Source organism: Triticum aestivum, chromosome 1D (assembly GCF_018294505.1).
Source record: "Triticum aestivum cultivar Chinese Spring chromosome 1D, IWGSC CS RefSeq v2.1, whole genome shotgun sequence".
In the NCBI taxonomy this organism is placed as follows: domain Eukaryota; kingdom Viridiplantae; phylum Streptophyta; class Magnoliopsida; order Poales; family Poaceae; genus Triticum; species Triticum aestivum.
Window position 1 is genome coordinate 480,984,909 of NC_057796.1, and position 25,750 is coordinate 481,010,658.

The following is a 25,750-nucleotide window of genomic DNA, read 5'->3' on the forward strand; positions in this document are numbered from 1 at the left end:
TTGGTGGCTGGAATAGAGATTCGAGCTACTGTTGGCCAGATCTAGAGTCCGGGTCCTCCACCAAACAACCTCCTGCAGCACAACCACCACACAAGAAAACCCATGGACCCTTCCACAGCGGAGCTGCCACCACCATGGCAGAGGCTGACAGAGACGAGGGAGGGAGGGTACCAACGACACGAACTATACGATGGGGATCTGCGGTGGCGGCGGCGGAGGGAGGTCTTTCGGGTTGCCCTGCTTTGGGTCGCCCTAGAGCAGGCGACTCAGGAGTCGTTTCGTTGTTTTTTGGTAATGCGGCTGATCTCATCCACCTAATATCCCTGGGTTTCTCTTCCACGCCTTCAGACATTGAAAGAATACTCCCCAGCTGCCGTATTTATCTTCTTCGCCTCCGTCCCCCTCCTGACATCTCCTCTGCCTCTGTCTCCCTTTTGTTGTCTCCTCCACGACAACACCACCCGCCTAAACTGATTCAATGCATGGACAGCGACCCTGTCGCCTCGCCGGTCATTGAATCTCCTTCCTCCTCCATCACTCTGCATCCCAACTCCTGGATTTATCCGGGGGGTTAGATCATTTGCCCCAGTTTACATGGGGTTAAATGATTTGCCCAGGATTGTTTCAATGGCAAGTGGCCGCGGACCCCACCCGCCAAGAGAGTCCCTTGAGGCGACACCGTGCTCGGTCTTGTTAGACCTTGTACAATGCTAGATGCGTAGGGAGGTGCTTAGAAAAATAACCCAGGTTTTTCTGAAGCACCGGTGCCTATTTCTATAGAAGAGACGTCTAATTAAGCGTCTACCATGTACAAATAAGCCCCGGTGCTTAAAAAAGCCTGATTTATTTTTTAAGTATCTCTCCTAAGCACCTTGCATTGTACAGTACTCTTTCTGTAAATAAATATAAGAGTGTTTAGATCACTACCTAAACACTCTTATATTTATTTACAGACGAAGTACAACAAAGCCGCGCCCGACAAAACGGGCAGCAGAGCACGAAGGTTGGATCGAGGCTAAGACCTGGCTTTGCGCGTAGCGTCAGCCCTCTCTCCGACTAGCTCTGCTGCATGGCAACGACAGCTCCACCGCAGTGATGATTCCAAAAGGTTGAAAGATAAATTAGTCACGGTAAATAATTCGAACAAAGATCATAATCAGGACGCAGTAATAAACCGAATGATCAGGACGCAGTAATAAACCGAATGAGTCAATGCCCATCTCTACTTGCAAAAATGGACAGGACGGACGGATCCATACGGCAGAGATATCACCAACAAGCAGCGGACGCATCGATTGACCAAATTACCAAAATTTATACACATTCCAGGTCAACGTTGCAACTCCGTGTGAGTTCGTCACAGTTGATCCAGTCCGGGCCTTGAACCACCCTACTACGACTAGTTCTACCAAAGAAGAAGAATCATACTACCAGTCCATCCGATCAGAGCCAGCCGGAGCCCGGCCGGTCATCATCTCACATCTCAGGCGGCGGGGACGCCGAGGAAGTCGAGCGCGGACCTGGCCATGACGGCGGCGAACTCCCCAAAGCTAATCACGCCGTCCCCATCCGCGTCCGCGTCCCGCATCATGGTCCGCAGCTCCTCGAACGTGAGCGGCTGGCCCAGCTTGGCCATGGAACGCGCGAGCTCGGCGGCGGAGATGTAGCCGTTGCCGTCGCGGTCGAAGGCGCGGAAGACCTCGAGCAGCTGCGCCTGGTCGACGAGCCGCGGCGCGTGGGCGGTGAGCACCGGCGCGATGGCCCGCGCCAGCTCGTCGAACTCCACGGTGCCGCTGCCGTCGGCGTCGATGGCGAGGAGGAGGGCCCGCGACTCGTCGCCCGTGGGGCGCAGGCCGAGGGAGCGGAGCAGGGCCGCCAGCTCGAGCTGGGTGAGGCTGCCGTCGCCGTCCATGTCGAAGCGGTCGAAGAGGGAGCGCAGCTGCTTCAGCTGGCTGCCCCGCAGCGACCCCGCGCCCTTGGCCGGCGCCGGCGATGGGGATGGCGATGGCTTCGTCATGGTGGTGGAGTGAAGGTTGGATCTTTGACTTGGTGGCGGTGAGGGTGGGGGTGGATGGGATCGGAGGAGGTGGGGATGGAGATGCACAATGGGTTTGGGGTGAGACCGGGGTGGAGAAGACGACTTTGGTATATATTTATGGAGAGATTACCGGGCGGCAGGCAGGGAGGAAGACGCGTCGGCGTTGGTGGTGACCGGGTCGGTGGGTGCATGCACGGAAGGAGCGGAGCGATGGAGGAGGAAACTGTAGGTGGGTGCGCCCGCCGTGCGCGTCAAAATCTGCAGTGTACGTAGCTTCTTGTTTTTACCTCCCCTTTCTTGGTGGCTGCCTCAGGTTGGCTGTGAACTACTAGCAAGCTATAATTTTTTTTGCGAGGGAACTAGCAAGCTATAATTAACCTCTTTAATATTTTTATAGGCCAGCTTGTAAACCTACTTGAGGGAGGGGATGGTCAGTGCTGCTGGCGTGAGGTTTTACTACTTGGTTGTACGACAATAATGGTAAACATACTAAGAGTTACACGCAATTATACGCTGATTAGAATTCTTTCTAGGCGCAATTACACGCTGATTAGGATTCTTTCTTTCTAACTAAACTCTCCCCCCATCCTGATTTTCGCAGAGTGGGCTCTTTCTCCCCCTTAATCTCCAATCAAAACCCACCAGTTTGTAAACCTCGTGTAACTATATGTATGTCTAGCATTACTCGTTGTATGACATGCAAAATTAGAAAATAAACTACTACTAGTACTACATGGTGTTTGTCTTTATTTTTCCTTTAGAAAAAACACTTGAGTCTATTAACCAAACTAGCAGTACAAACATAACTATAGAATGAAATGAATAAAATATTGTGCGAAAGTCCCTAGGGCTCTCAAATAGGCCGATGGCATACCGCTCCAACGATGAAGCCATCCCAACATTGTTGATGGCCGATGGAAAGTTATCATGGCCATGACCTTGCAAGACCACTATCCTAAACATTGCGAGAAGGATGACTGCAAAGGAAAGTTTTGGCCATGCCACGCCGATAATCTCTAGTCTCACGTCCTAAATGGACGGCGGGAATCTTTGCCTGCGAACCATAGACACCGCCACATACAAAAACATCAAGAGGGAAGAATTAATCAACGACAAACACCATCTCTATCTGCAATGCACCACCGAGGACTAGTCTATTGTATGTCGTCGCCACTCCTGTCGTAAGGGTTGAAGTGACAAACAACGAAGGCTTGCCTAAAATTTCAAAATGGAGGAAACCACATCTCCATCATAGATCGTGGGCTTCCAGCGCTCCCACAACAATAGGTCTGGTGACCGAGGATGGGCGGACAACATCTCACCGATGAAGGAAAGGTAGCAGCGCCCTGGGTGCGCCCAAGATCACCTCTCGCTAGGTTTAGGAGCGAAAAGGTTTGGGTAGTCTATAACTTTGTGTGCGTTTTCTTGAGCCGGATCTTTGCACAGGTGGGCAGTTTTCGCAACTTCTCCGTTGAATTAGTGTTGCAAATTTATTTTCTAGATACAGTTTAGTCGTATGATATTATCTGAAGTAAAAAAAGGTTCTATAGAATGACTGACTGGTTGTATAGGAGACTGACTCGAGGTGAGGTGGGTGCGCCGTGCGCGTTGGAAACAGCGCGGTAGTACCTTGTTGTTTTTTCGTTCCCTGGTGGCGCCTGTACCTGAACTCAGGTCAGCTGTAAGCCTGTAACTATCTCCAAATAAATAAAAAAACTTATAGGCTGTGAGTAGCAAGTTATAATCAGCCTCTCCATATTATTTTTAGACCAGCTCGTAAACCTACTCGAGCCTTGAGAGCGAGATGATGATGGTGGTGCTGCCTGCTGGCGTGAGGTTTACTGGGTCGTGGCACTTGCAACATTAGCTACGTACAGCTCGCGGGAGGTTCAGAAAGGGCGAAAAGGAAGGAGAATTTAGCTCCTGTGTTGTGGCTTGACACAGTTGGAGTTGGGTACTTGTACAGCTCGTGCAGAGTTGTCGTTATGAATTTACAGTGAAACCACATAGATCTGCGCATAGCGCGTGACAGGCTTGCCATGGTGCAAATGTGCTGGTTCTGCGCATACCGTGTGACAGCCTTGAATACCTTGGGTTGGGAGTGTTCAAATGGAAAACGAGGTTCGTTTCTGGACCTCCTTTGCATGCATGCAGGACAAAATGATGGTCCACGGAAGGAAAGGAGGCAGTGTAACCAACAAACGAACGTACGGCTGTCGTCCTTCCAGTGGGCCGTACGTTCAAATGGAAGGAAAGCAGGGGCTGAATTTTCTATCAGCCGTACGTTCGTTGGTTACACTGCCTCCTAGCTGCTCGGCACCAGCTAGCGCAACCAGGCGGAAGATGCACGGAATCCACCCACCCGGCCAGAGGCAGAGCCTAGACTAGAAGAAAGCTAGCAGGCAGGTCAAGATCGTCAGCAGCAGCAGCAGCAGCAGAGAAATGAGAATCCTACAGCTGTCCTATTAGCATCTAATAATCTAATCTAATCACCCACCGCCACCGGCATATGGGTCGGTCATGCTCATGCATCTACATAAACATACACGGTTCCAGATCTGATCTGCTGCCAACAAATTAAACCAATCAGAAATTATATGATGATTGTGCTGGAATAATGTCGTCTCATGATTGGTTAGCCATGGCCCATCGATTTGCATGGAAACTACGTACGTTCGGTCGTTGCGGATCATGAAATGCAGTGAGCACCGGCAACAGAGCAGCGCACCGTCGCCAATGATGTCTCCGCCTATTTTTATGCTGCCAGGTCAACCTATTATTGTACGTTTTCTGTTTTTATGCTGGAGTAATTCGCTTGATCACACGTTTACTTGGTTGTGGGGCCTGCAATGCAAAACTAGCTACAGATTACTACTCGTACTACAAAACTTGGCGTGGGCCGCCTGCTCAAACGGCAAACCGCTCCGCCCCGCTCGATCGATCCTCCGTCTCCCCCGACGACTGACGTTGCCCTGCCCCGACGATGCGTGGCATCTCCTCTCTCTCGTCGCCATCCCTCTCTTCCGTCCTCTCGCGACGACGACTTCTCCCGCCTCCCAGTCCACCCGCCCGTCGTCTCTCCCGGTGGGTTTTAATTTCCTCCTCCTCCTCTTCTTCTCGCGCCAAAGTTTTATTGGTATAACCCCTACTTGGTTGATATAGTTTTGGATCTAGACTTCTAGAGAGGAATCGCATAGTAAAACAGTGGAAAATACCGACAAGAAATATGATTCAGTTAATCATCCCAAATATATCCTGATAATTAATTAATGATCCCATCTTATTCGTGTGCCATGTTGCCGTAGATCTCGCCGTGGATCTCGGGGCCCCTCGGAGGACGGTGTAGCCCCAATGGACGTACTTCGGAAGAGCAGCCACCGTGACGGTTCTATATACAAGCGCACTCATGCGTGGAAGCAAATCTATCGCATCGCCCACCGTAACGAGAGTATGGGATCGATGATATCCCTCTTTCCTATTTCTTTTCGTTTCTTACTACTACTCTATGACATTGTTCATGCTCTAGGATCAACCGATATTGCACGGTTCATTGCATATGAGCTCCGGTAAAGTTTTTGGTTGTCAACTTAAGTCTGAATTATTTCGCTGTCCTCCCTGCTTCGAGTTGTGCTTTTTACTAGAATAGGTTCAGTTCATCCAATTATGATGTTTATCTCATTTGCCTCTCCTAAGCTTTTGGTTCAGATTTTGTGATCATGCCCTATGCATGTAATTTGTTCATACCTTCTCATTCTTTCTACCATGTATTTTGTATCCCAACTGTTAATCACCTATGCAAGTAATCGTGGAAAATCATGAGAACATTTTGTAACATCCTTATGATTATTTATCATCGTGAAAAAATATGAAATCAAAATAGGATTTCTAGAAAGAGAGAAACAAAACAAGACTTTTATAAGGGGCTGAAATAACATGTTTTTGTAGTCAGTCGAGAAGTATTTTAGTGAGTTATATGAAATACCCGAGGAGAGTAAAATGGACTCTCTCTCTCTCTCTCTCTCTCTCTCTCTCTCTCTCTCTTCATTGTGTTTTACTTGTTGATAACAAATTCAGAGTAAAATTTCAGGTAAAAGAGAACGTAGATAGTTTCCACTTTTTTAGCAACAAACAATAGACTTTTTTTGAGCAATATAGATAGTTTTCACTTTCCCCGCAAAAAAAAAAGATAGTTTTCACTTGGATGAAAAAAAATATGATTAATTGACCATGGAACATTAAGGCGTGTGTTTACTTTCTGCATGGGTAGTACTATTTAATATTTATTTCAAATATAACTTGTATTTTTATGTGAAGCTTGGTTGGAGGCAATGACGTTAACAGATCCCGCAGGTTGCCTCATTGACATTGGCAGTGGATATTGTAAGCGTCATCCACCTAGCCGCATGTTCCAAATTTTCTCTTTAAAGCTGGCTAAAACTCCTACCGATGATAGGCCAATACAGTTGTATGGATACATAGCAGTGCGAGATCATTTGGACCTATTGCTTAATTATGTCGTCAATTTCCGTAGAGATGATCCCATCAGCGTGGAACAGGTGTGTATCATAATTATCTGTATTTTTTTAAGCCTACCTTACCCCATTGTGTTTGTTCTGCTTAGACCAAGGCTTGTAAATTGAGCATTAAACAAAGTTCTAAGTAGTTGAAAAGGGTTCGTCAAAGATTTGATTACTTGATTGAAACTCTAGGCTGAACCATGCATTCATCTTCTCTTTAAAGTATTCAATACTGTCTTCATCTCTAGGTGCAGTTTCTGACGTGGTTTTTGAATTATTGCCCACTTGGGCAAAGCAATCTCCCAAATTGTGCCTAGGAAATGATACTTCGAGCGTCCAATACTTTTTTTACATGAGGGGGTTAATCAGACAAACCAAAATACTTGAAAGGGTTAAGTTATTTAATTCCTCATTTCAAATTACTGTTTTTCATTTTGCATTGTCGCATGCATAGAACTTATGGACTGGATTATACATATTCTTGATAGCGTGCTACAAACCACTTAATCTCTTGTATGATGTCATTGTATATGCTTCAGATTGACTAATCTGTACAAAGTCTTACATTGTGAATTCATGATTTACCATGGAAACGGTTCAAAATTGTGCAACTAAGTGACCCTCAAAAACAATATTTTATGGAAGTAAGTGTGTTCCAAATGGAAAATAAGACAGAATTGTTTTGGACCCTTCTTTACTACTCTGCAAGCCACACAAATTTGACTGTCTTCTGTTTATATGCATGTGAAGATGCATAGCATAGGTTTTTCTATTTTTCTCTTCTCACTTGGACATGCTTATGAAATCAAATATTTGGGATTTGAAACAAAACCAAACAAGGTAGGGAATGGGGGCATTTCCCATCTCTTAACACCGTTATGCACCTTGTAACCATTCAGCTCAACAGATGACAAACATCATGGTCATCAAGTGTAAAATATCCCTTTGAAGTATATATTAGTACAAGGGAAACTTTTGGATCGAGATATTTCTCACTTTCATATGAAGAGCTACTAAACAATAATAACATTTATTTCGTAGGGTTCTTCCATCAGCATGATCGGCCCGAAGAGAGGGATAGATCTGAGTGGCAACATTGTAGTCGAATACGACATGAGGATCAAGACAGAAGAAGTAAAGCATGACCTACAGCTGATGGATGGTGCATCAATGATACGCCACAAGGACCTGCAGGATTGTCGGGCGTTTACGCGTCGTATCCATGGCGACCACGGCGCAATAGACCTCACTGCGTCGGCTCTTGATGACGCGGTTGAGGCGACCGTGGAAGTCGTCATATCGGAAGTGCGGAGCGGCTTCGCTCTGCGCCTCGGGTGTTTCATTGGCGGTGTGGATGAGGAGATCCCAATCTTCGACGGCGTCGTCGGCAGCGAGGCACATGGGTTGAAATTAAAAAGGTTTGTGCTGGCTGTAGCTATAAGGTATTGGATGAAGTTGGAATTCAAGGTGGCACCGGAGTCGGCGCGGTGTCAGTTTGCCTTCATGGCGAACAACCATGGGGTTTCTTGTCGGAATATGAAGATGGATTTTGCATTGTTCTCAGTGAAGGTGACATGGTCGTCTTTGCCTTTGCGGGCACCGAGCTTACACCGGCGGTCCAAGAACTGAAGCTAGATGTGAAAATCCACATAACTTGACACTCTAGCTCCTTTTCATCAATTGTACAATATCCCCGTTAAGTGCGTATTAGTACAAGCGAAATATGATCATAAGGGAAGCATTTTGCTGGGGATATATTTGTTATTTTTATATGAAATATCTATGGAACAATAATAGTGTCCGTAAGCAAGCGATAGATCTGCGTGGCAACATCGTGGTTGAATATGGCATGAGGATCAAGACAGGCGAAGCAAGACCTATAGTTGATCAACGGCGCACCGATGATATGTTGCAAGGACCTGCTGAACCGGCCACGGGGTCGCATCCACAAAGACCTTGCAGTGGTCAACATGACTGCATCGGCCCTTGAGGACATGGTCGTAGTATCAGAAGCATGAAGCGGATTGGATTTGCACCTCGGGCGGGTACTTTGTATAAGGAGATCCAGATCTTCGCCGTTGACGTTGGACTTGGTTGTTGTAGTGATAGCGTCTTGGATGGAGTTGGAGTTGAAGGTTGGGCCCCAAAGTGGAAGTGTCACTTGGTCTTCAAGGCAAACAAGCATGGTTTTTTCTGTTTTGCTGTTCGTCAGAATATGAAGACTGCGTGTTGTCCCAGTGAATGTGACCTGGTCGGCTTTGCCCTCGCGGGCATTTTAAGGTTGCACTGGCACTGTATTTCCGCTCTTGGACTATCGTATTTTCGTTATTGTTCATTCCGCTCTGCACATACCGTGTGACAGCTTGGAAGGACAAAAGATGGGCGGCCGTCCGTCCATGGACAAGAGGAAGGAAGGAGGAAGCCGAGGAATCTTCCTGCCAGCCTTGGTCACACACTCTTGTACTAGTAGCACATAGCTCTGCTTAAGCTAGCCGAGGAAGACGCAGCGAATCTACCTACGCATCTTTCTTTCTTGCTGCCTCGATCCAGAAATCAAATGAAAGGGTGTCGTTAGATTAGCAGGCCGCCAGGATTATCGATCTGTGCGCTCGTTGCAACGGAGAATCTTACAGCTGCCTGCCTTGTTTGTCTACATAAACAACTCCGCCTCCTTTCTTTTTTGCGTAAAGATTGGGAGCTTTATTGATTAATGAATAGGTTTACAATCCATATCCAAATGGCGTAGGAGATTCTCGAGGGCATCCTGTAACCACAAGTCCGCTTCTTGGCCAGTTAGCAAATCAGAAATGTTTTTCTTTTAAATCGTCAATGGTGCTGAGATATCTCGTGACCGTCGACCTGGTCCTTGTGGTCCATTTGAGGTGAGTGTGATCTTGTTCTTGTAGAGGATGGTGCTTCATTACTACGTATTATGGATGAGAACGCAGTGCACTGACGCTGATTGATCATCCGGTCAATTCAAATCATCAAATGCAGCAGACTAAAGATGAGGTCCGAGAAGAGCAGTGAGCACCACTGGCAACATCAAACCATCTTTTTCAGCATTTTTTAAATCCTGCCAGGTCAACTCATTAAGTGCGTAATCTTGTAACGCACAGGACAGACACAACACCTCGTTTTTCAGTGGATTTTTCATTTTAAAATCCTTCCAGGTCAACTCATCAAGTAGGTGATCTTGTCATGTACGGCACCTTGTTTACTAGTAATTCTAGTTTCAGGTCATGAAGCCTCAGGAATACTAGCACTTGTACGATGGCTCAAGCCGACAATTAGCAGACCAGGATGAGATGTCAGCACAGAAAAAGCATAGACCAACGAGCGAGCCTGTTCTTCATCGATAAGCAGCACATGGGGCAGAGACACGGGCAGCCAAACCAAGGGTCACACCAGCGAAGCTCCATCAACCGGTTTGCTTACCTTGTTTGAAACTAAAGCAAATGCAATCAACCAACGCGAGATCCAGGGCTCGGCCTGCATTGCAGAAAGGACGCTACATCCACTTCGCCGCGTGATCCATGCGTGCATTGAGTCAGGGGCCCCTGCGCGGCCTGAGGCAGGAGAGGCACCCGATGCCCCGCGCCTGGTCCACGGGGATCATGCCCCCGCCCTTGGACGTGTCGATCGCCTCCAGCATCGTCACCACCTCCGCCATCTCCGGCCGCTTGTCCGGGTTCGCGTCCCAGCACCGCTTCATCACGTTCCCAAAGGCGCTCGGGCAGCACCGCGGGATCTCCGGCCTCAGGTTCTGGAAATCAAATTTGTATATATTGCCAAGTATAGCCTCATGTTCATAGATCATAAGAAAAATAAAAAGTACTCCCTCCGTCTCAAAAAGTTTGTCTTACATTTATCTAGATAAGGATGTATTAGACGGAGGGAGTAGGTGAATTGCAGAGTTCTACTACCTGAGAGACGGCAGCGGCTATCATCTCCGAGTAGCTCAGATCTGGGTGCAGCGCATCGCAGCAGTATATCTCCGATAGGCAAATCCCGTAGCTGTAAACGTCACATTTCCTGTTGTAAGGATGGCCGTTGAGAACCTGCACGTCAACATAATTAAGGCATGTAACATGCAAGGTGTTGTTTGATGGGGAAAATCTCAAACTGTATTAGATTTTTATTTTTGCGTGTTAGGTTAATTTGGGATGGAATTAGATAAGATTGTCATGCAAGGAGTACAAGAGAAACTATCAGGACACCGTGAGACTAGTCACCGTCCAAGAACAGATACCTCAGGTGCCATGTAACCAAGGGTGCCTGTTTCTCTTGTCATATCGTTGGGGTTTCTAGGCTCAATGCGAGCAACACCAAAATCCTCAATTTTTACGGTGCCTGATTTGTCAAGAAGCATGTTCTCAGGCTTCACATCACGGTGCACAATTTTCATTGAGTGAAGATAGCTTAATCTGTCAAACATCAAAAGGTCAGTATTTCCCAAATCTATAAGAATGGAGTCCAAAAATAGAATATTGAGACTTACGGGAATGCAGTAACTACTTACCCTCTCGCAAGGTCGAGAGCTATTTGGACCACGACTTTAAAAGCTAACTTCCTTCTCCTGTTCTGTATCAGAAATGTTTTTAGTGTGCCTCCAGCAACATACTCCACAACAACACAGCGTGCATCATTTGTCATGACAAAATCTGCACCTGCTGCCTTAATATTCAGATCTCTAGCATCCATTATAGCCCCTACAAGCTGTGAAGAAAAACCGAAACTGCTGTTAGGGCAATTTTTCATGTTTGATATGGCAGAGGGTAATACTTGTCAGGTGTTACAAGGGATAGAGAGAGAGAGAGAGAGAGAGAGAGAGAGAGAGAGAGAGAGAGAGAGAGAGAGAGAGAGAGAGAGGATTGACATAATGTGTTGGATGTTGTATTGAGCCTCACGGGGTATATATAGGAGTACAGACTCCGAGGACGAGAAGCCTCTCCTAGAGATAAGGCAGGAGACTGATAATAATACAGAGGTATATAGCTTCAACTCAGATATAGCATTTATGCAAGAAATAAAATGCATAACAGTATGCCAATTGACAGCTGAGAAGCGAAAGCAATGCCACGTGTTAACATTTTTTTACGAAAACTTAATGTTGGCCTGCTTTAATGATGATATATTGCAAAAAATTAAACCGAGGCAAAAGATATATTAATTGAGAAGGAGAAGAGAGTTTATTTGTGTTACAACACACCCCATGGTACAAATGTTTTACTCTCCCGACATGATTAATCGCAACTTCGTTGCCCCCGCGGTAATAGATACGTCTTCAACGTATCTATAATTTATAAAGTATTCATGCCATATTTACAATAATTTTATATGGTTTTGCTATGATTTGATTAGAACTAACCCGGACTGACGTTGTTTTCAGCAGAACTACCATGGTGTCGTTTTTTGTGCAGAAATAAAAGTTCTCGAAATGGGATGAAAATTTACGATGATTTTTTATGGACCAAAATAGACCCCCGAAGCACAAGAGCTGGGCCAAGAAGTGGACGAGGAGTCCACAAGCCCTCTAGGCGCGCCCACCCCCCTAGGGCGAGCCCCCTGGCTTGTGGACACCTCGGGCACCCCCCTGACTTGTTTCCGACGCCAAAAAATCTTATAAATACGAAAACCCCTAAAACAACCCTAGATTGGAAGTTCCACCGCCGCAAGCCTTTGTAGCCACAAAAAAACCAACCGGGAGCCCGTTCCGGCACCCTGCCGGAGGGGGAAACCATCACCGGAGGCCATCTTCATCCTCCCGGCGGTTTCCATGACGAGGAGGGAGTAGTTCACCCTCAGGTTTGAGGGTATGTACCAGTAGCTATGTGTTTGTTCCCTCTCTCTTGTGTTCTTGATTTGGCACGATCTTGATGTACCATGAGCTTTGTTACTATAGTTGGATCATATGGTGTTTCTCTCCCTCTATCTTCTTGTGATGAATTGAGTTTTACCTTTGAGGTTTCACTATTATCGGATTGAATATTTTTATGGATTTGAGAACACTTGATGTATGTCTTGCGTGGGATACCCGTGGTGACAATGGGGTGTTCTATTGATTCACTTGATGTATGTTTTGGCACTTAACTCACGGATTCCCGAGGTGACATTGGGGTAATCTATGCATAGGGCGTTGTCATCCTTGTTTCTCCGATAGAAATCTTGGGCACTCTTTGAGGTTCTTTGTGTTGGATTGAATATTATGAATCTGAAGTTGTTTGATGCATATCGTATATTTGACCCACGGATACTTGTGGTGACATTGGAGTATCTAGGTGACATTAGGATTGATTGATGTGTATCATATGGTGTTATTTTACTACGAACTCTAGGGCTGTTTGTGACACTTATAGGAATAGCTCAATGGATTGATCGGAAATAATAACTTTGAGGTGGTTTCGTACCCTACAAGAAATTCATCTTATGTTCTCCGTGATAGGAACTTTGGAGTGACTCTTTGTTGCACGTTGAGGGATTGTTATGTGATCCAAATATGTTATCATTGTTGAGAGACTTTGCACTAGTGAAAGTATGAACCCTAGACCTTGTTTTCAAGCATTGCAATACCATTTTTTCTTACTTTTGTTACTAGTTACCTTGATGTTTTTATTGATTCAGATTATAAAAATATATTTCTACCATCCATATTACACTTGTATCACCATCTCTTCGCTGAACTAGTGCACCTATACAATTTGCCATTGTCTTGGGTGTGTTGGGGACACAAGGGACTCTTTGTTATTCGGTTGTAGGGTTGTTTGAGAGAGACCATCTTCATCCTACGCCTCCCACGGATTGATAAACCTTAGGTCATCCACTTGAGAGAAATTTGCTACTGTCCTACAAAACTCTGCGCTTGGAGGCCCAACACGAGTCTACAATAAGAAGATTGCTTAATAGACATCAAGCTCTTTTCTGGCGCCGTTGCCGAGGAGGTGAGTGATTGAAGGTATATCTTTAGATCTTGCAATTGAATCTTTTAGTTTCTTGTTTTATCACTAGTTATAAAAGAAAACTAAAAAAATGGAACTGAGGTTGCCTCATATGCTTCATCTTTTTAATGCCTTGCGTGAAAATGATGGAAAGGAAAATTGTGCTCAATTGTTAGAAGAAGAAGTCAATAAAATGTTTGGCACTAAATATTTGAATGATGATCATGATTGCAATGTTGTTAGTATGAATTCTTTGAGTATCCATGATGCTATGATATGCAAAGCTACAAGCTTGGGGATGCTATGTTTATGAATATGATCTTTTTTGCCTCCCCCCCCCCAAGTTTTGATGAGCAAATTTATTATGATGATAGCATCCCTCCTATTTATGATGATTATGTTGATAAAAGTGGGTTTGGAGAGGTCATGACTTTATTTAGTGATGAATCCACTATTTTGGAAGAGGTTTCAATTGACTATGAGAACAAAGTTGCTATCTATGATGATTATTGTGATGATATGTACGCAATAAAGAGTAATGATATCCATGAAACCTGTCATTATGATTTTAATGTTCAATTTGATTATGTCAATCAAGTATCTCATGATAGTTATTTTGTTGAGTTTGCTCCCACTACTATTCACGAGAATAAATTTGCTTATGTGGAGAGTATTAAAAATTCTATGCTTGTGGATCATAAAAAGAATGCTTTATGTGATAGTTATATTGTTGAATTCATTCATGATGCCATAGAAAATTATTTAGAGAGAGGAACATATGCTTTTACATATCTCAATAATATCCAGTTTCCTCTCTATGTGTTGAAAGTTTTGAAGTTATGCTTGTTTTGCCTTTCTATGCTAGTTGATTCTTGTTCTCATAAATTGTTTGCTCACAAAATCCCTAAGCATAGGCAGTGGGTTAGTATTAAATGTGCTAGTCATATGCTTCATGATGCTTTATTTGTGTTTCAATTCTTATCTTCTGTGTGAGCATCATTGAAATCATCATGCCTAGCTAAAAAGGCATTAAAGAAAAGCGCTTGTCGGGGGACAACCCAACATTTACCCCTACTGTTTTTGTGTGTTCACATGATTAAGATATTGTATTAATCATGTTTTATAGTTTTTGTTTCGATAAAGTGCCAAGTAAATCCTTTGGGATAGTCTGGATGATAGTTGACTTGATTCTGTGCAAAAACAGAAACTTCTCCTCTTAGTCCAGGAATTTTGAAAATTCACTAGAACGTGCTTTTGATATGATTTTTTTAAATGATTTGTATAAAAATTCTCTATGTTTTCATAATTTTTCAGAAATTTTTGGAGTTTCAGAAGTATGCAGTTTTAGAACTATGGAGTTTCAGATTGTTCTGTTTTTGACAAATTCTGTTTTCAACGCATAGTTTGCTTGTTTTAGTGTTTCCATAGATTATATTAAGTGATATAAATTGTGGAAGTGATAAAGTACAGTAGCCGTTATGTGGAAACAATTATGAATCTTGTCTTTGACAGTACCAAAGTGGATGATTTGTCTTTATCATACTAACCTATATCTCACGAAGTTCCGTTAAGTTTTGTGTGATTGAAGTTTTCATGTTTTGGGTGAGATATCAATATGAAGAGAATAAGGAGTGACAAGAACCTAAGCTTGGGGATGCCCAAGGCACCCCAAGATAATATTCAAGGAATATCCAAGCAACTAAGCTCGGGGATGCCCCGGAAGGCATCCCCTCTTTCGTCTCCAACATTATTGGTAACCTTACTTGGAGCTATATTTTTATTCGTCACATGATATGTGTTTTGCTTGGAGCGTCAATTTCTTTTGTTTAGATTTTCTTGCTTTTATTTAGAATAAGGTTTTGTATCTTTTATTTCAATAAAATATTCAAGGATAGCCTTCATCATGCACAATTTGCAAGTATATGAGTTGCTGTTTCAAAACAGAAAGTTTGTCACTATTGCAAAAATTCCCTAGAAAAGTCAGAATGTGACAAAAGCTTGAAATTTTGACACAACATGCAATGATAAATTCTCTACAGTGTGGTAATTTTCAGAATTTTTTTAGTTAAATAAGTATGGATCTTCCTTTATCCTTTACAGACTATTCTGTTTAGACAGATTGCTGTTATGATTGCACTGTTTGCATATGTTTGCTTGTTTAATGATTCCATTCGAGGATGGGAGTATTAAATATGCAGAGGCATTTAGTATGTAATTTCAAATTATAATTTTAGTGATTGTCTATAGTAGAGAATGATAAGGTTTTGCATGGATTTATACTAACTTATCTCACGAGTTCTTGTTGAGTTTTGTGTGCATGAAGTTTTTGAGATTCAGGGAAACCGTGACATAAGAAGAATTAAGGAGACACAAGAGCTCAAGCTTGGGGATTCCCAAGGCATCCCTACTTAATATTTAAAGAAGTCTCAAGCATCTAAGCTTGGGGATGCCCGGGTTGGCTCCCACCTTTCTTCATCAACAATTATCGGTTAGTATCGGTTGAGCCTAAGTTTTGCTTCTTCACATGATATGTGCTATCTTTGGAATGCCATTTTATTTTGTTTTGCTTGCTGTTTGAATAGAATACTTAAGATCTGAAATTTTTAAATGAGAGAGAGTCTTCACATAGCTACTTAATTATTTGACTACTCATTGATCTTCACTATTATCTTTGTGGAGTAGTTTGTCATTACTCTCATGCTTCACTTATATCATTTTGAGAGTCTTAAAAATAGTATGGCAATTTGCTTCGGTTATGAATTTAGTCCTAATATGATGGGTATTCAAGATGGATATAATAAATACTTTCATATAAGAGCATTGAATATATGAGAAGTTTGATTCCTCACGTTTGTTTTGAGATATAAAGATGGTGATATTAGAGTCATGCTAGTGAGCAATTGTGGATTGGTAGAAATACTTGTGTTAAAGTTTGTGATTCCCGTAGCATGCACGTATGGTGAACCATTATGTGATGAAGTCGGAGCATGATTTATTTTTTTGATTGTCATCCTTTGTGTGGAGGTCGGGAGGACGCGATGGTTAACTCCTACCAACCTCTCCCCTAGGAGCATGCGTATTAGTACTTTGCTTCGATGGCTAACAAATTTTTGCAATAAGTATGTGAGTTCTTTATGACTAATGTTGAGCCCATGGATTATACGCACTCTCACCCTTTCACCATTGCTAGCCTGTCTAGTACCGCACAAATTTCTCTGGTGCATTAAACCCACCATATACCTTTCCTCAAAACAGCCACCTTACCTACCTATTATGGCATTTCCATAGCCGTTCCGAGATATATTGCCATGCAACTTCCACCGTTTCGTTTTGTTATGACACACACCATCATTGTCATATTGTTCTCATATGCATGAGGCATTCATATAGAGTCATACTTGTTCTAGTATCGAGTTGTAATTCTTGAGTTGTAAGTAAATAAAAGTGTCATGATCATCATTATTAGAACATTGTCCCATGTGAGGAAAGGATGATGGAGGCTATGATTCTCCAACAAGTAGAGATGAAAATCCGAACTTCAAAAAAAAGAGGCCAAAGAGCCCCAAACAAAAAGAGGCCAAAGAGCCCAAAAAGAAAAAAGAAGAGAGAAAATAAAAAATGAGAGAAAAGAGAGAAGGGACAACGTTACTATCCTTTTCCGCACTTGTGCTTCAAAGTAGTACCATGTTCTTCATGATAGAGAGTCTCCTATTTTGTCACTTTCATATACTAGTGGGAATTTTTCATTATAGAACTTGGCTTGTATATTCCAATGATGGTCTTTCTCAAATTGCCCTAGGTCTTCGTGAGCAAGTGAGTTGGATGCACACCCACTTAGTTTCTTTTTGAGCTTTCATACACTTATACTAGTGCATCCATTGCATGGCAATCCCTACTCACTTGCATCGATATCAATTGATGGGCATCTTCATAGCCCATTAATTTGCCTAGTTGATGTGAGACTTTCTCCTTCTTTTAGTCTTCTCCTCACAACCTCCACCCTACTCTATTCCACCTATAGTGTTATATCCATGGCTCACGCTCATGTATTGCATGAAAGTTGAAAAGGCTTGAGAACATTAAAAGTATGAAACAATTGCTTGGCCAATACCGGGGTTGTGCATGATGAAATATTTTGTGTGTTGAAGATAGAGCATAGCCAAACTATATGATTTTGTAGGGATAACTTTCTTTGGCCATGTTATTTTGAGAAGACATGATTGCTTTATTAGTATTCTTGAAGTATTATTGTTTTTATGTCAATATTAAACTTTTGTTTTGAATCTTATGGATCTGAATATTTATGCCACAATAAGATAGATTACTTGATCATGAGAAGTTTTATGAGACGAGCTACTGTTTATGATATATATTGATGCTAGAAAAGGTGTTTGGAATTATCATTGATCAAACTTATGCACTATGCTAGCATTCACACTTCATAAATTGTTTCTTTTATCATTTACCTACTCGAGGACCAGTAGGAATTAAGCTTGGGGATGCTGATACGTCTCCAACGTATCTATAATTTAGGAAGCATTCATGCCATGTTTACAACAATTTTATATGGTTTTGGTATGATTTGATTAGAACTAACCCGGACTGACGTTGTTTTCAGTAGAAATACCATGGTGTGGTTTTTTGTGCAGAAATAAAAGTTCTTGAAATGGGATGAAAATTTACGATGATTTTTATTGGCCAAAAGAGACCCCAGAAGCACAAGAGTTGGGCCAAGAAGTGGACGAGGAGTCCACAAGCCCTGTAGGCGCGCCCACCCCCTAGGGCGCGCCCCTGGCTTTTGGACACCTTGGGCACCCCCCTGACTTGTTTCCGACACCAAAAATTCTTATAAATATGGAATCCCCCGAAAAGAACCCTAGATCGGAAGTTCCGTCGCCGCAAGCCTCTGTAGCCACGAAAAACCAATCGGGAGCCCGTTCCGGCACCTTGCCGGAGGGGGAAACCATCACCGGAGGCCATCTTCATCATCACTGCGGTCTCCATGACGAGGAGGGGGTAGTTCACCCTCGGGGCTGAGGGTATGTACATTAGCTATGTGTTTGATCCCTCTCTCTCGTGTTCTTGATTTGGCATGATCTTGATGTACCGCGAGCTTTGTTACTATAGTTGGATCATATGGTGTTTCTCCCTCTCTATCTTCTTGTGATGAATTGTGTTTTACCTTTGAGGTTTCACTATTATCGGATTGAATACTTTTATGGATTTGAGAACACTGGATGTATGTCTTGCGTGGGATACCTGTGGTGACAATGGGGTGTCTGATACGTCTCCAACATATCTATAATTTTTTATTGTTCCATGCTATTATATTATGTATTTTGGATGTTTTATATGCATTAATATGCTATTTTATATTATTTTTGGGACCAACCTATTAACCTAGAGCCTAGTGCCAGTTTCTGTTTTTCCTTGTTTTTGAGCTTCGCAGAAAAGGAATACTAAACGGAGTCCAAACGGAATAAAACTTCACGATGATTTTTCTTGGACCAAAAGACACCCACGAGACTTGGAGTGCAAGTCAAAAGAGCCACGAGGCGGCAACAAGGGTGGAGGGCGCACCCCGGCTACCTTGTGGGCCCCTCGGTGACCCCCTAACCTAGATCTTCCGCCTATATATTTGCAAATATTCCCAAACCACCAGAAGCATCCACGAAAACACTTTTCCACCTCCGCAACCTTCTGTTCCCGTGAGATCCCATCTAGGGGCCTTTTTCGGCATCCTGTTGGAGGGGGATTTGATCACAGAGGGCATCTACATCAACTCTATTGCCCTTCCGATGAAGCATGAGTAGTCCACCACAGACCTACGGGTCCATAGCTAGTAACTAGATGGCTTCTTATCTCTCTTTGATTCACAATACCATGTTCTCCTTGATGTTCTTGGAGATCTATCCGATGTAATCTTCTTTTGCGGTGTGTTTGTCGAGATCCGATGAATTGTGGATTTATGATCAGCTTATCTATGAATATTATTGAATCTCCTATGAATTCTTATATGCATGATTTGGTATCTTTGTATTTCTCTTTGAATTATTGGTTTGGTTTGGCCAACTAGATTGGGTTTTCTCGCAATGAGAGAGGTGCTTAGCTTTGGGTTCAATCTTACGGTGTCCTCACCCAGTGACAAAGTAGGGGTAGCGAGGCACGTACTGTATTGTTGCCATCGAGGATAAAAAGATGGGGTTTACATCATATTGCTTGAGTTTATTCCTCTACATCATGTCATCTTACTTAATGTGTTACTATGTTCTTTATGAACTTAATGCTCTAGATGCAGGCAGGAGTCGGTCGATGTGTGGAGTAATAGTAGTAGATGCAGGCAGGAGTCGATCTACTTGATACGGACGTGATGCCTATATTGCATACTCATTGCCTTGGATATCGTCATAACTTTGCACTTTTCTACCCATTGTTCGACAGTAATTTGTTCACCCACCGTATTTTTTGCCTTCATGAGATAAGCCTCTAGTGAAACCTATGGCCTCGGGTCTATTTTCCATCATATTAGTTTCCGATCTACTATTTTCCATCATATTAGTTTCCGATCTATTATTTTGCAATCTTTTATTTTCAGATTTATAAACAAAAAAGAAACAAAAAATATATTTTATCTTTTGTTTATCTATCTCTATAAGATCTCACTTTTGCAAGTAACCGTGAAGGGATTGACAACCCTTTTATCGCGTTGGGTGCAAGTTGTTTGATTGTTTGTGCAGGTATTGGTGATTCGTGCGTTCTTCTCCTACTGGATTGATAACTTGGTTCTCAAACTGAGGGAAATACTTATCTCTACTTTGCTGCATCACCATTTCCTCTTCAAGGGAAAAACCAACGCAATCTCAAGAAGTAGCAGTGTTCTATTGATTCACTTGATGTATGTTTTGGCACTAAACTCGTGGATTCCCGAGGTGACATTGGGGTAACCTATGCATAGGGGTTGATGCACGTTTTCATCCTTGTTTCTCCGGTAGAAATCTTGGGGCACTCTTTGAGGTTCTTTGTGTTGGATTGAATATTATGAATCTGAAGTTTTTTTATGCATATCGTATACTTGACTCATGGGTACTTGTGGTGACATTTGAGTATCTAGGTGACATTAGGGTTGATTGATATGTATCATATGGTGTTATTTTACTACGAACTCTAGGCTGTTTGTGACACTTATAGGAATAGCTCAATTGATTGATCGGAAATAATAACTTTGAGGTGGTTTCGTACCCTACAAGCAATTTCATCTTATGTTCTCCGCGATAGGAACTTTGGAGTGACTCTTTGTTGCATGTTAAGGGATTGTTATGTGATCCTAATATGTTATCATTGTTGAGATACTTTGCACTAGTGAAAGTATGAACCCTAAGCCTTGTTTTCAAGCATTGCAATACCGTTTTTGCTCACTTGTGTTACTAGTTACCTTGCTGTTTTTATTTATTCAGATTATAAAAATATATTTCTACCATCCATATTACACTTGTATCACCATCTCTTCGCCGAACTAGTGCACCTATACAATTTTCCATTGTATTGGGTGTGTTGGGGACACAAGAGACTCTTCGTTATTCGGTTGCAGGGTTGTTTGAGAAAGACCATCTTCATCCTACGCCTCCCATGGATTGATAAACCTTAGGTCATCCACTTGAGGAAAATTTGCTATGTCCTACAAAATTCTGCGCCTCGAGGACCAACACGAGTCTACAAGAAGGTTGCGTAGTAGACACCAGAAATCCAAAGGGTTGCCTCCCTCTTGATATTGGACAATAAAACCGAGGGCGGGGCAGACCTGTGGCAGAAAACCCTTGCATTACGCTCATTCCAAATGGCCCAAGAGGTTAGCATTGCAAGAGAGGCCATTGCCTTCCTATTGGGGATGGAAAAGTGGGAATGACCGATCCACCACTCCTTAGTGGAGTGAAGCATGTGCCAACCGGAGGTGTCAATGCAGTCAAGTTGAAGCCAGTCCTTGTTCGTGTCCCATAGTCTAATTGTGAACTGACACTTGAAGATTAGTTGGTCGGTTGTTTCTTGCTCGCACTTTCAAAGAGGGCATAGACCACGATTCGGCGAACCTCCTATTCTGGGAGGCCAACCAAGGAAACAACTTCACTTTTGGCGGAGCCATGCTTTCGAAACCGTGTGCTCCATCGAGGAGTGGATCATGCCATGAAACTGGTCCTTGTAGCAGACTCCATGGAGTAGTGGCCACTGTCAGTATGCTTCCACACAATGTCATCATCAATGTCATGTCGCAACTAGAAGCCATGAAGGAAAGACCAAAGCTGGTGGAATTAGGGAAGTGCTCTAGCAAGAAATTGGCGGTCGTATTGATCTTCGAAAACCCAAGTATCATCATTCAACGCTTCTATAATTTTCCAATTCTTTCTTGCGGATGACTTGAAAATGTGTGGGGGGGAGGGGAGGGTGCAATGTTCTTGTGATTCCGATCTTGCACCAAGGTGCGTCCCAAAAAGGCATGCGCACACCGTTGCCGACGGTGATAGAAGTGAAGGCGTAGAAGAGCTCGTATTCCATGTCATCACAGGGTTGCCCAAACCAACCCAAATATTGGTCGACTACTTCCATTCAAACCAAAGCCATCTTAATCTCAGGGCTCCTACGAATTTCTCGGTTTCGAGCACACCGAGACCAGCATACACGAGTGGCCGGCATAAAGTGTCCCAATTGACCTTGCACTTGGCGCCGATTGTCTTGCCCGCTCCCGCCCAGAGGAAAGTGCATTCCATATTGCAATTAACGGACTATACAGAACACATAAGGCTGATACTGCAGTTGCTTATACTGAGCTTATTCACAACTTCTTAATTTAGTAGTAGGGATCTAAATGATGCATGTCAGGAGGGCAAAACAAATTAACCAAATAAAATTGAAGGAAATAGAATAGTTGAGGCAAAGAGTACCTTAGTTACATTTGGGTGATCAAGCTTGTGCCAGACGGAGACTCCTTGCGAAAAAGTTGCTCTTGCTACTGTTGTTTCCTTTTGACTCCTTGAACCATCCTCCTTGCAATCAAGCAACTTCACTGAAACGTAACTGGGTAAGCGTTGATGTCTAAAACTAACATCCATGATAAAAGCATCGAAAATGGTACCGACCTGTGACCTCGAGGCCGTCGTAGACACCGTGGTACATGTCTCCAAAGGGTCCGCTAGCAATGAGGTAACGGACTACGAGCTTCGTGGGGTCAGCCTCCCAGGGGTAGACATGCTTGTGTGTCAACTGTACATGAAGAGGGAAATTGACTATCAATCGTGTATAAAATGTTGTCCAGGTGGAATTTGCACAGAGATATCTTCACAAAAGAACATAGATTTGCACAAAAAGTACATTCATCAAAAAGTAAATAAATCACCAAGTACATTAACTTGCTGGTGTAGAGCCGTTTAATCCATTGACTCAAAAATCGTACACTTGGTTATGTTAACTTGTTATGAATGAGGAATGTTACGTATAAATGTATTTCCTAGTCTCTTCCATCAGATCGATCTTTTGATTGTATTGGCTAGAGCATGCATTTCTACATGGTATCAGAGCCAAGGGGTCTTGAGTTCAAGAACTGACTAGCATAATTAAATTGCAGCCTACTTTTGGTCCACGTTTAGGCCTGAGGAGCCACACATGAGGGGGAGTGTTACGTATAAATGTATTGCCTAGTCTTTTCCATCAGGTCGGTCTTTTGGTTGCATTGCTAGAACATGCACTTCTACAAGGGAGGTCGATCTGTAGGCGCAGCTGCTGCTATATTTGATGATTGCTATCAGCTGGCTTTTGAATTTCCCTGTACCTTTTTAATTCACTGTCCCCAGGAGGCGAATACTGTTCCTCGTGAGCTGGCAAACTTGACCAAGGGGCCGTTCTGTAATAGCTTCCTGGTTGACCCTCCTAATGACCTCGTTCCTCTCTTGTTGTCACACTAATTGCAATGTACTGCCTCCGTCTCATAATAGTGTAAAAAACGCTCTTATATTATGCGACATAGGAAGTAATAAAGAGGGAGGATTGTTATAAAAAATATTGGGTTTGGAAAGCAAATACATCCCAATCTCTGTTCACGGTCGTATTCCTTCTATGCGACGACATGGACAAGGTTGCGTGTGGGGCTCACATTTTTGCAACTAGCCCCCTATTTTCCTTAGGCCTACGTGAGCACTCCTTCCGCGCCCCCTTTTTTATCCTTGACTCGTTCCTTGTTTCAGCAATCCCTACCCATCATGTCTTCATAAGAGCAAGTACAGGTTATAAGGGAATTTTCAAGGCGGATCCTCATGCCTACACTATATGTCCGGACCACTTTTGTAATCCAACGGGGACCTGTATATGTCCGTTTAGAAGTCCAGGCGTACGGATTCCGGTGTCCAAGAGACAAACTAGGGAGCTTTGCCGGAATCCGGACATGCACTTTACCATTTACGTGCATGGTCCCCCTCTTTTCTCTCTCTCTCTCTCTCCTCCCAACCGCATATGCATGGTCCCTCTCTCATCTCTCTCCTCCCAACTCGAACCAATTCACAAACATCCCACCACATTCATGGTGCCCACTTACTTTTTCTCCTTCCAACCGAATATTTTGTGATTAGCATTGGATGGATCCCTCCCGCATCATGTCTGCAGACCTCGTCTAGACATAAAATGGACATATGCCGGAGAAATTTGCAGTCAACATTGGAGATGCCCTAAGCGTATTTACATCACACTTCCATTTATGTGGATGAGAGAGATCAAGAGAAAAAAGATTGGGCTCTCATGCCAGAATCAGGTTGTATGCATGCTCCTAGTCGAAAAGAGTAAACGAGAAGAAAGAGGAAAGGTGAAAGTAAAAAAGACATCTCTAATCCGTAGCAAACTCTGTTAGACAAGAACTTTCAGGTGTTAGCTTTTGATGGCATGAAAGTCTTATATAGCCTGTCGTTGGCTATATTATTTAAGTTACTCTAATATGTGGTTGTTGTGGATCCCGGTGAGGCAGCTGCGTTGTCACCTGCAGAATGGTTTTGCCACTACACTACACACACATGGAGTGGTCAAGCACAACTGAGAACACGCCGTGCGGTCACCGATGTAGAAGGATGAACCCTACTGCTTCCTGGTTGTCTTCCACGACCTCAAGTGGTGGGTTCTCAATGTCGTCCATCAATGGTCACGCGATGAGCTCCTAAGGCTTGACCACTCCATGTTTGTGTGGTGCGGTGGCACAACCTTTCCATAGCCAACATCAGGAGTTACCTTGCTGAGAATCCATGAGAGCTATGGATTATGGAGGCATGGAGGCCAGGATTGAGGGCACCACGATAGGTAGGGATGAAAAGCAGGGGGCAAGTCGAGGAAGAAGTGATAAAGGAGAGCGAGCCAGGAGTGCTCATGTAGACAAAGTAAGTGCAAATAAGTGGCTAGATGCAAAAACGTAAGCCACGCGTGGCGCTCTAGATTCTCTGGCACACGGTAGCTGACTTTACGATGGCTGACATGTGGACCCGCCAACAAGCTAGCCCACATGTCAATGACTCAATTATCTAGCGCACGTCAGCTAACTCTACGCTGGCTGAAATGTGGGACCCGACAACAAGCTGATCCTGCGCGTGCATCCTCATCCATGGTGCTTGTCAAGTTGCAGAAGCAAATATCACATTGCACTTGCTCTTCAAATTCAAGTTTACAAAATTGAGTATATGATTGCTAAGTTAATGGACTAAACTGCTTTGCAAATGCGAGTTAATGTACTGTAGGAGTAATTTACTCTTAATCAAACATACCTGATTTATGAAAGACTTTGGAATCATGCTTTCGAGCTCATCTAGATCACAGATTACTTCACTTATGGTAGGTCTATTATCTCTTTTAGCATTCGTGCAGTTTCGAGCTATTTTGGCGCACATCCTTGCTCGTGGGCAGAACAGCAAGTTTAATGATTCATCCAACTGCAAAAAATTTAAGTTTAGACATGCAAAAATAATGATAGATACGAGTTTATTAGCTCCTTAGATAACATTAGAGATTTGAACCCTTGTCAGGAGGGATGCACCACTGTGACACTGTATGAAATATAGCATCTTAATAAATATGTGATAGATACAACAATGATAAACAATGAACACATAATTGAAATACAATGTGGTGGCTGATCAGAGCTCTGGCGCGACTACAGGTAGCCTTGTGGTCCTCAGCAGATGTTTAAGCATGGGGTTATTCTTGTTGGATGGTTTAGGGGAGGGTTCGGTGGCTGCTCT

The 25,750-nt window shown here is 43.3% G+C and overlaps 3 protein-coding genes across 3 annotated transcripts; 1 reads left to right on the plus strand and 2 right to left on the minus strand.

Moving 5' to 3' along the window:
• Positions 1 to 1,267: 1,267 nt before the first annotated feature.
• LOC123177453 (probable calcium-binding protein CML14) lies at positions 1,268 to 2,118 on the minus strand. The gene has a single exon (XM_044591190.1). It carries the CDS (start codon positions 2,015 to 2,017, stop codon positions 1,484 to 1,486), a length of 534 nt encoding a protein of 177 aa, XP_044447125.1. The 5' UTR covers positions 2,018 to 2,118; the 3' UTR covers positions 1,268 to 1,483.
• A 2,832-nt stretch (positions 2,119 to 4,950) lies between these two features.
• Positions 4,951 to 8,346, plus strand: LOC123177465 (uncharacterized). The gene is made up of 4 exons (XM_044591198.1): positions 4,951 to 5,122; positions 5,344 to 5,486; positions 6,353 to 6,594; positions 7,597 to 8,346. The coding sequence occupies exons 1-4, from the start codon at positions 5,022 to 5,024 to the stop codon at positions 8,182 to 8,184; spliced, it is 1,074 nt and encodes a 357-aa protein (XP_044447133.1). The 5' UTR covers positions 4,951 to 5,021; the 3' UTR covers positions 8,185 to 8,346.
• A 1,759-nt stretch (positions 8,347 to 10,105) lies between these two features.
• On the minus strand, positions 10,106 to 25,399 carry LOC123161177 (serine/threonine-protein kinase STY13-like). The gene is made up of 7 exons (XM_044579029.1): positions 25,277 to 25,399; positions 22,622 to 22,745; positions 22,427 to 22,548; positions 11,078 to 11,274; positions 10,808 to 10,982; positions 10,482 to 10,616; positions 10,106 to 10,321 (listed from the first exon to the last, which is right to left on the minus strand). Exons 1-7 carry the CDS (start codon positions 25,397 to 25,399, stop codon positions 10,106 to 10,108), a joined length of 1,092 nt encoding a protein of 363 aa, XP_044434964.1.
• Positions 25,400 to 25,750: the final 351 nt, after the last annotated feature.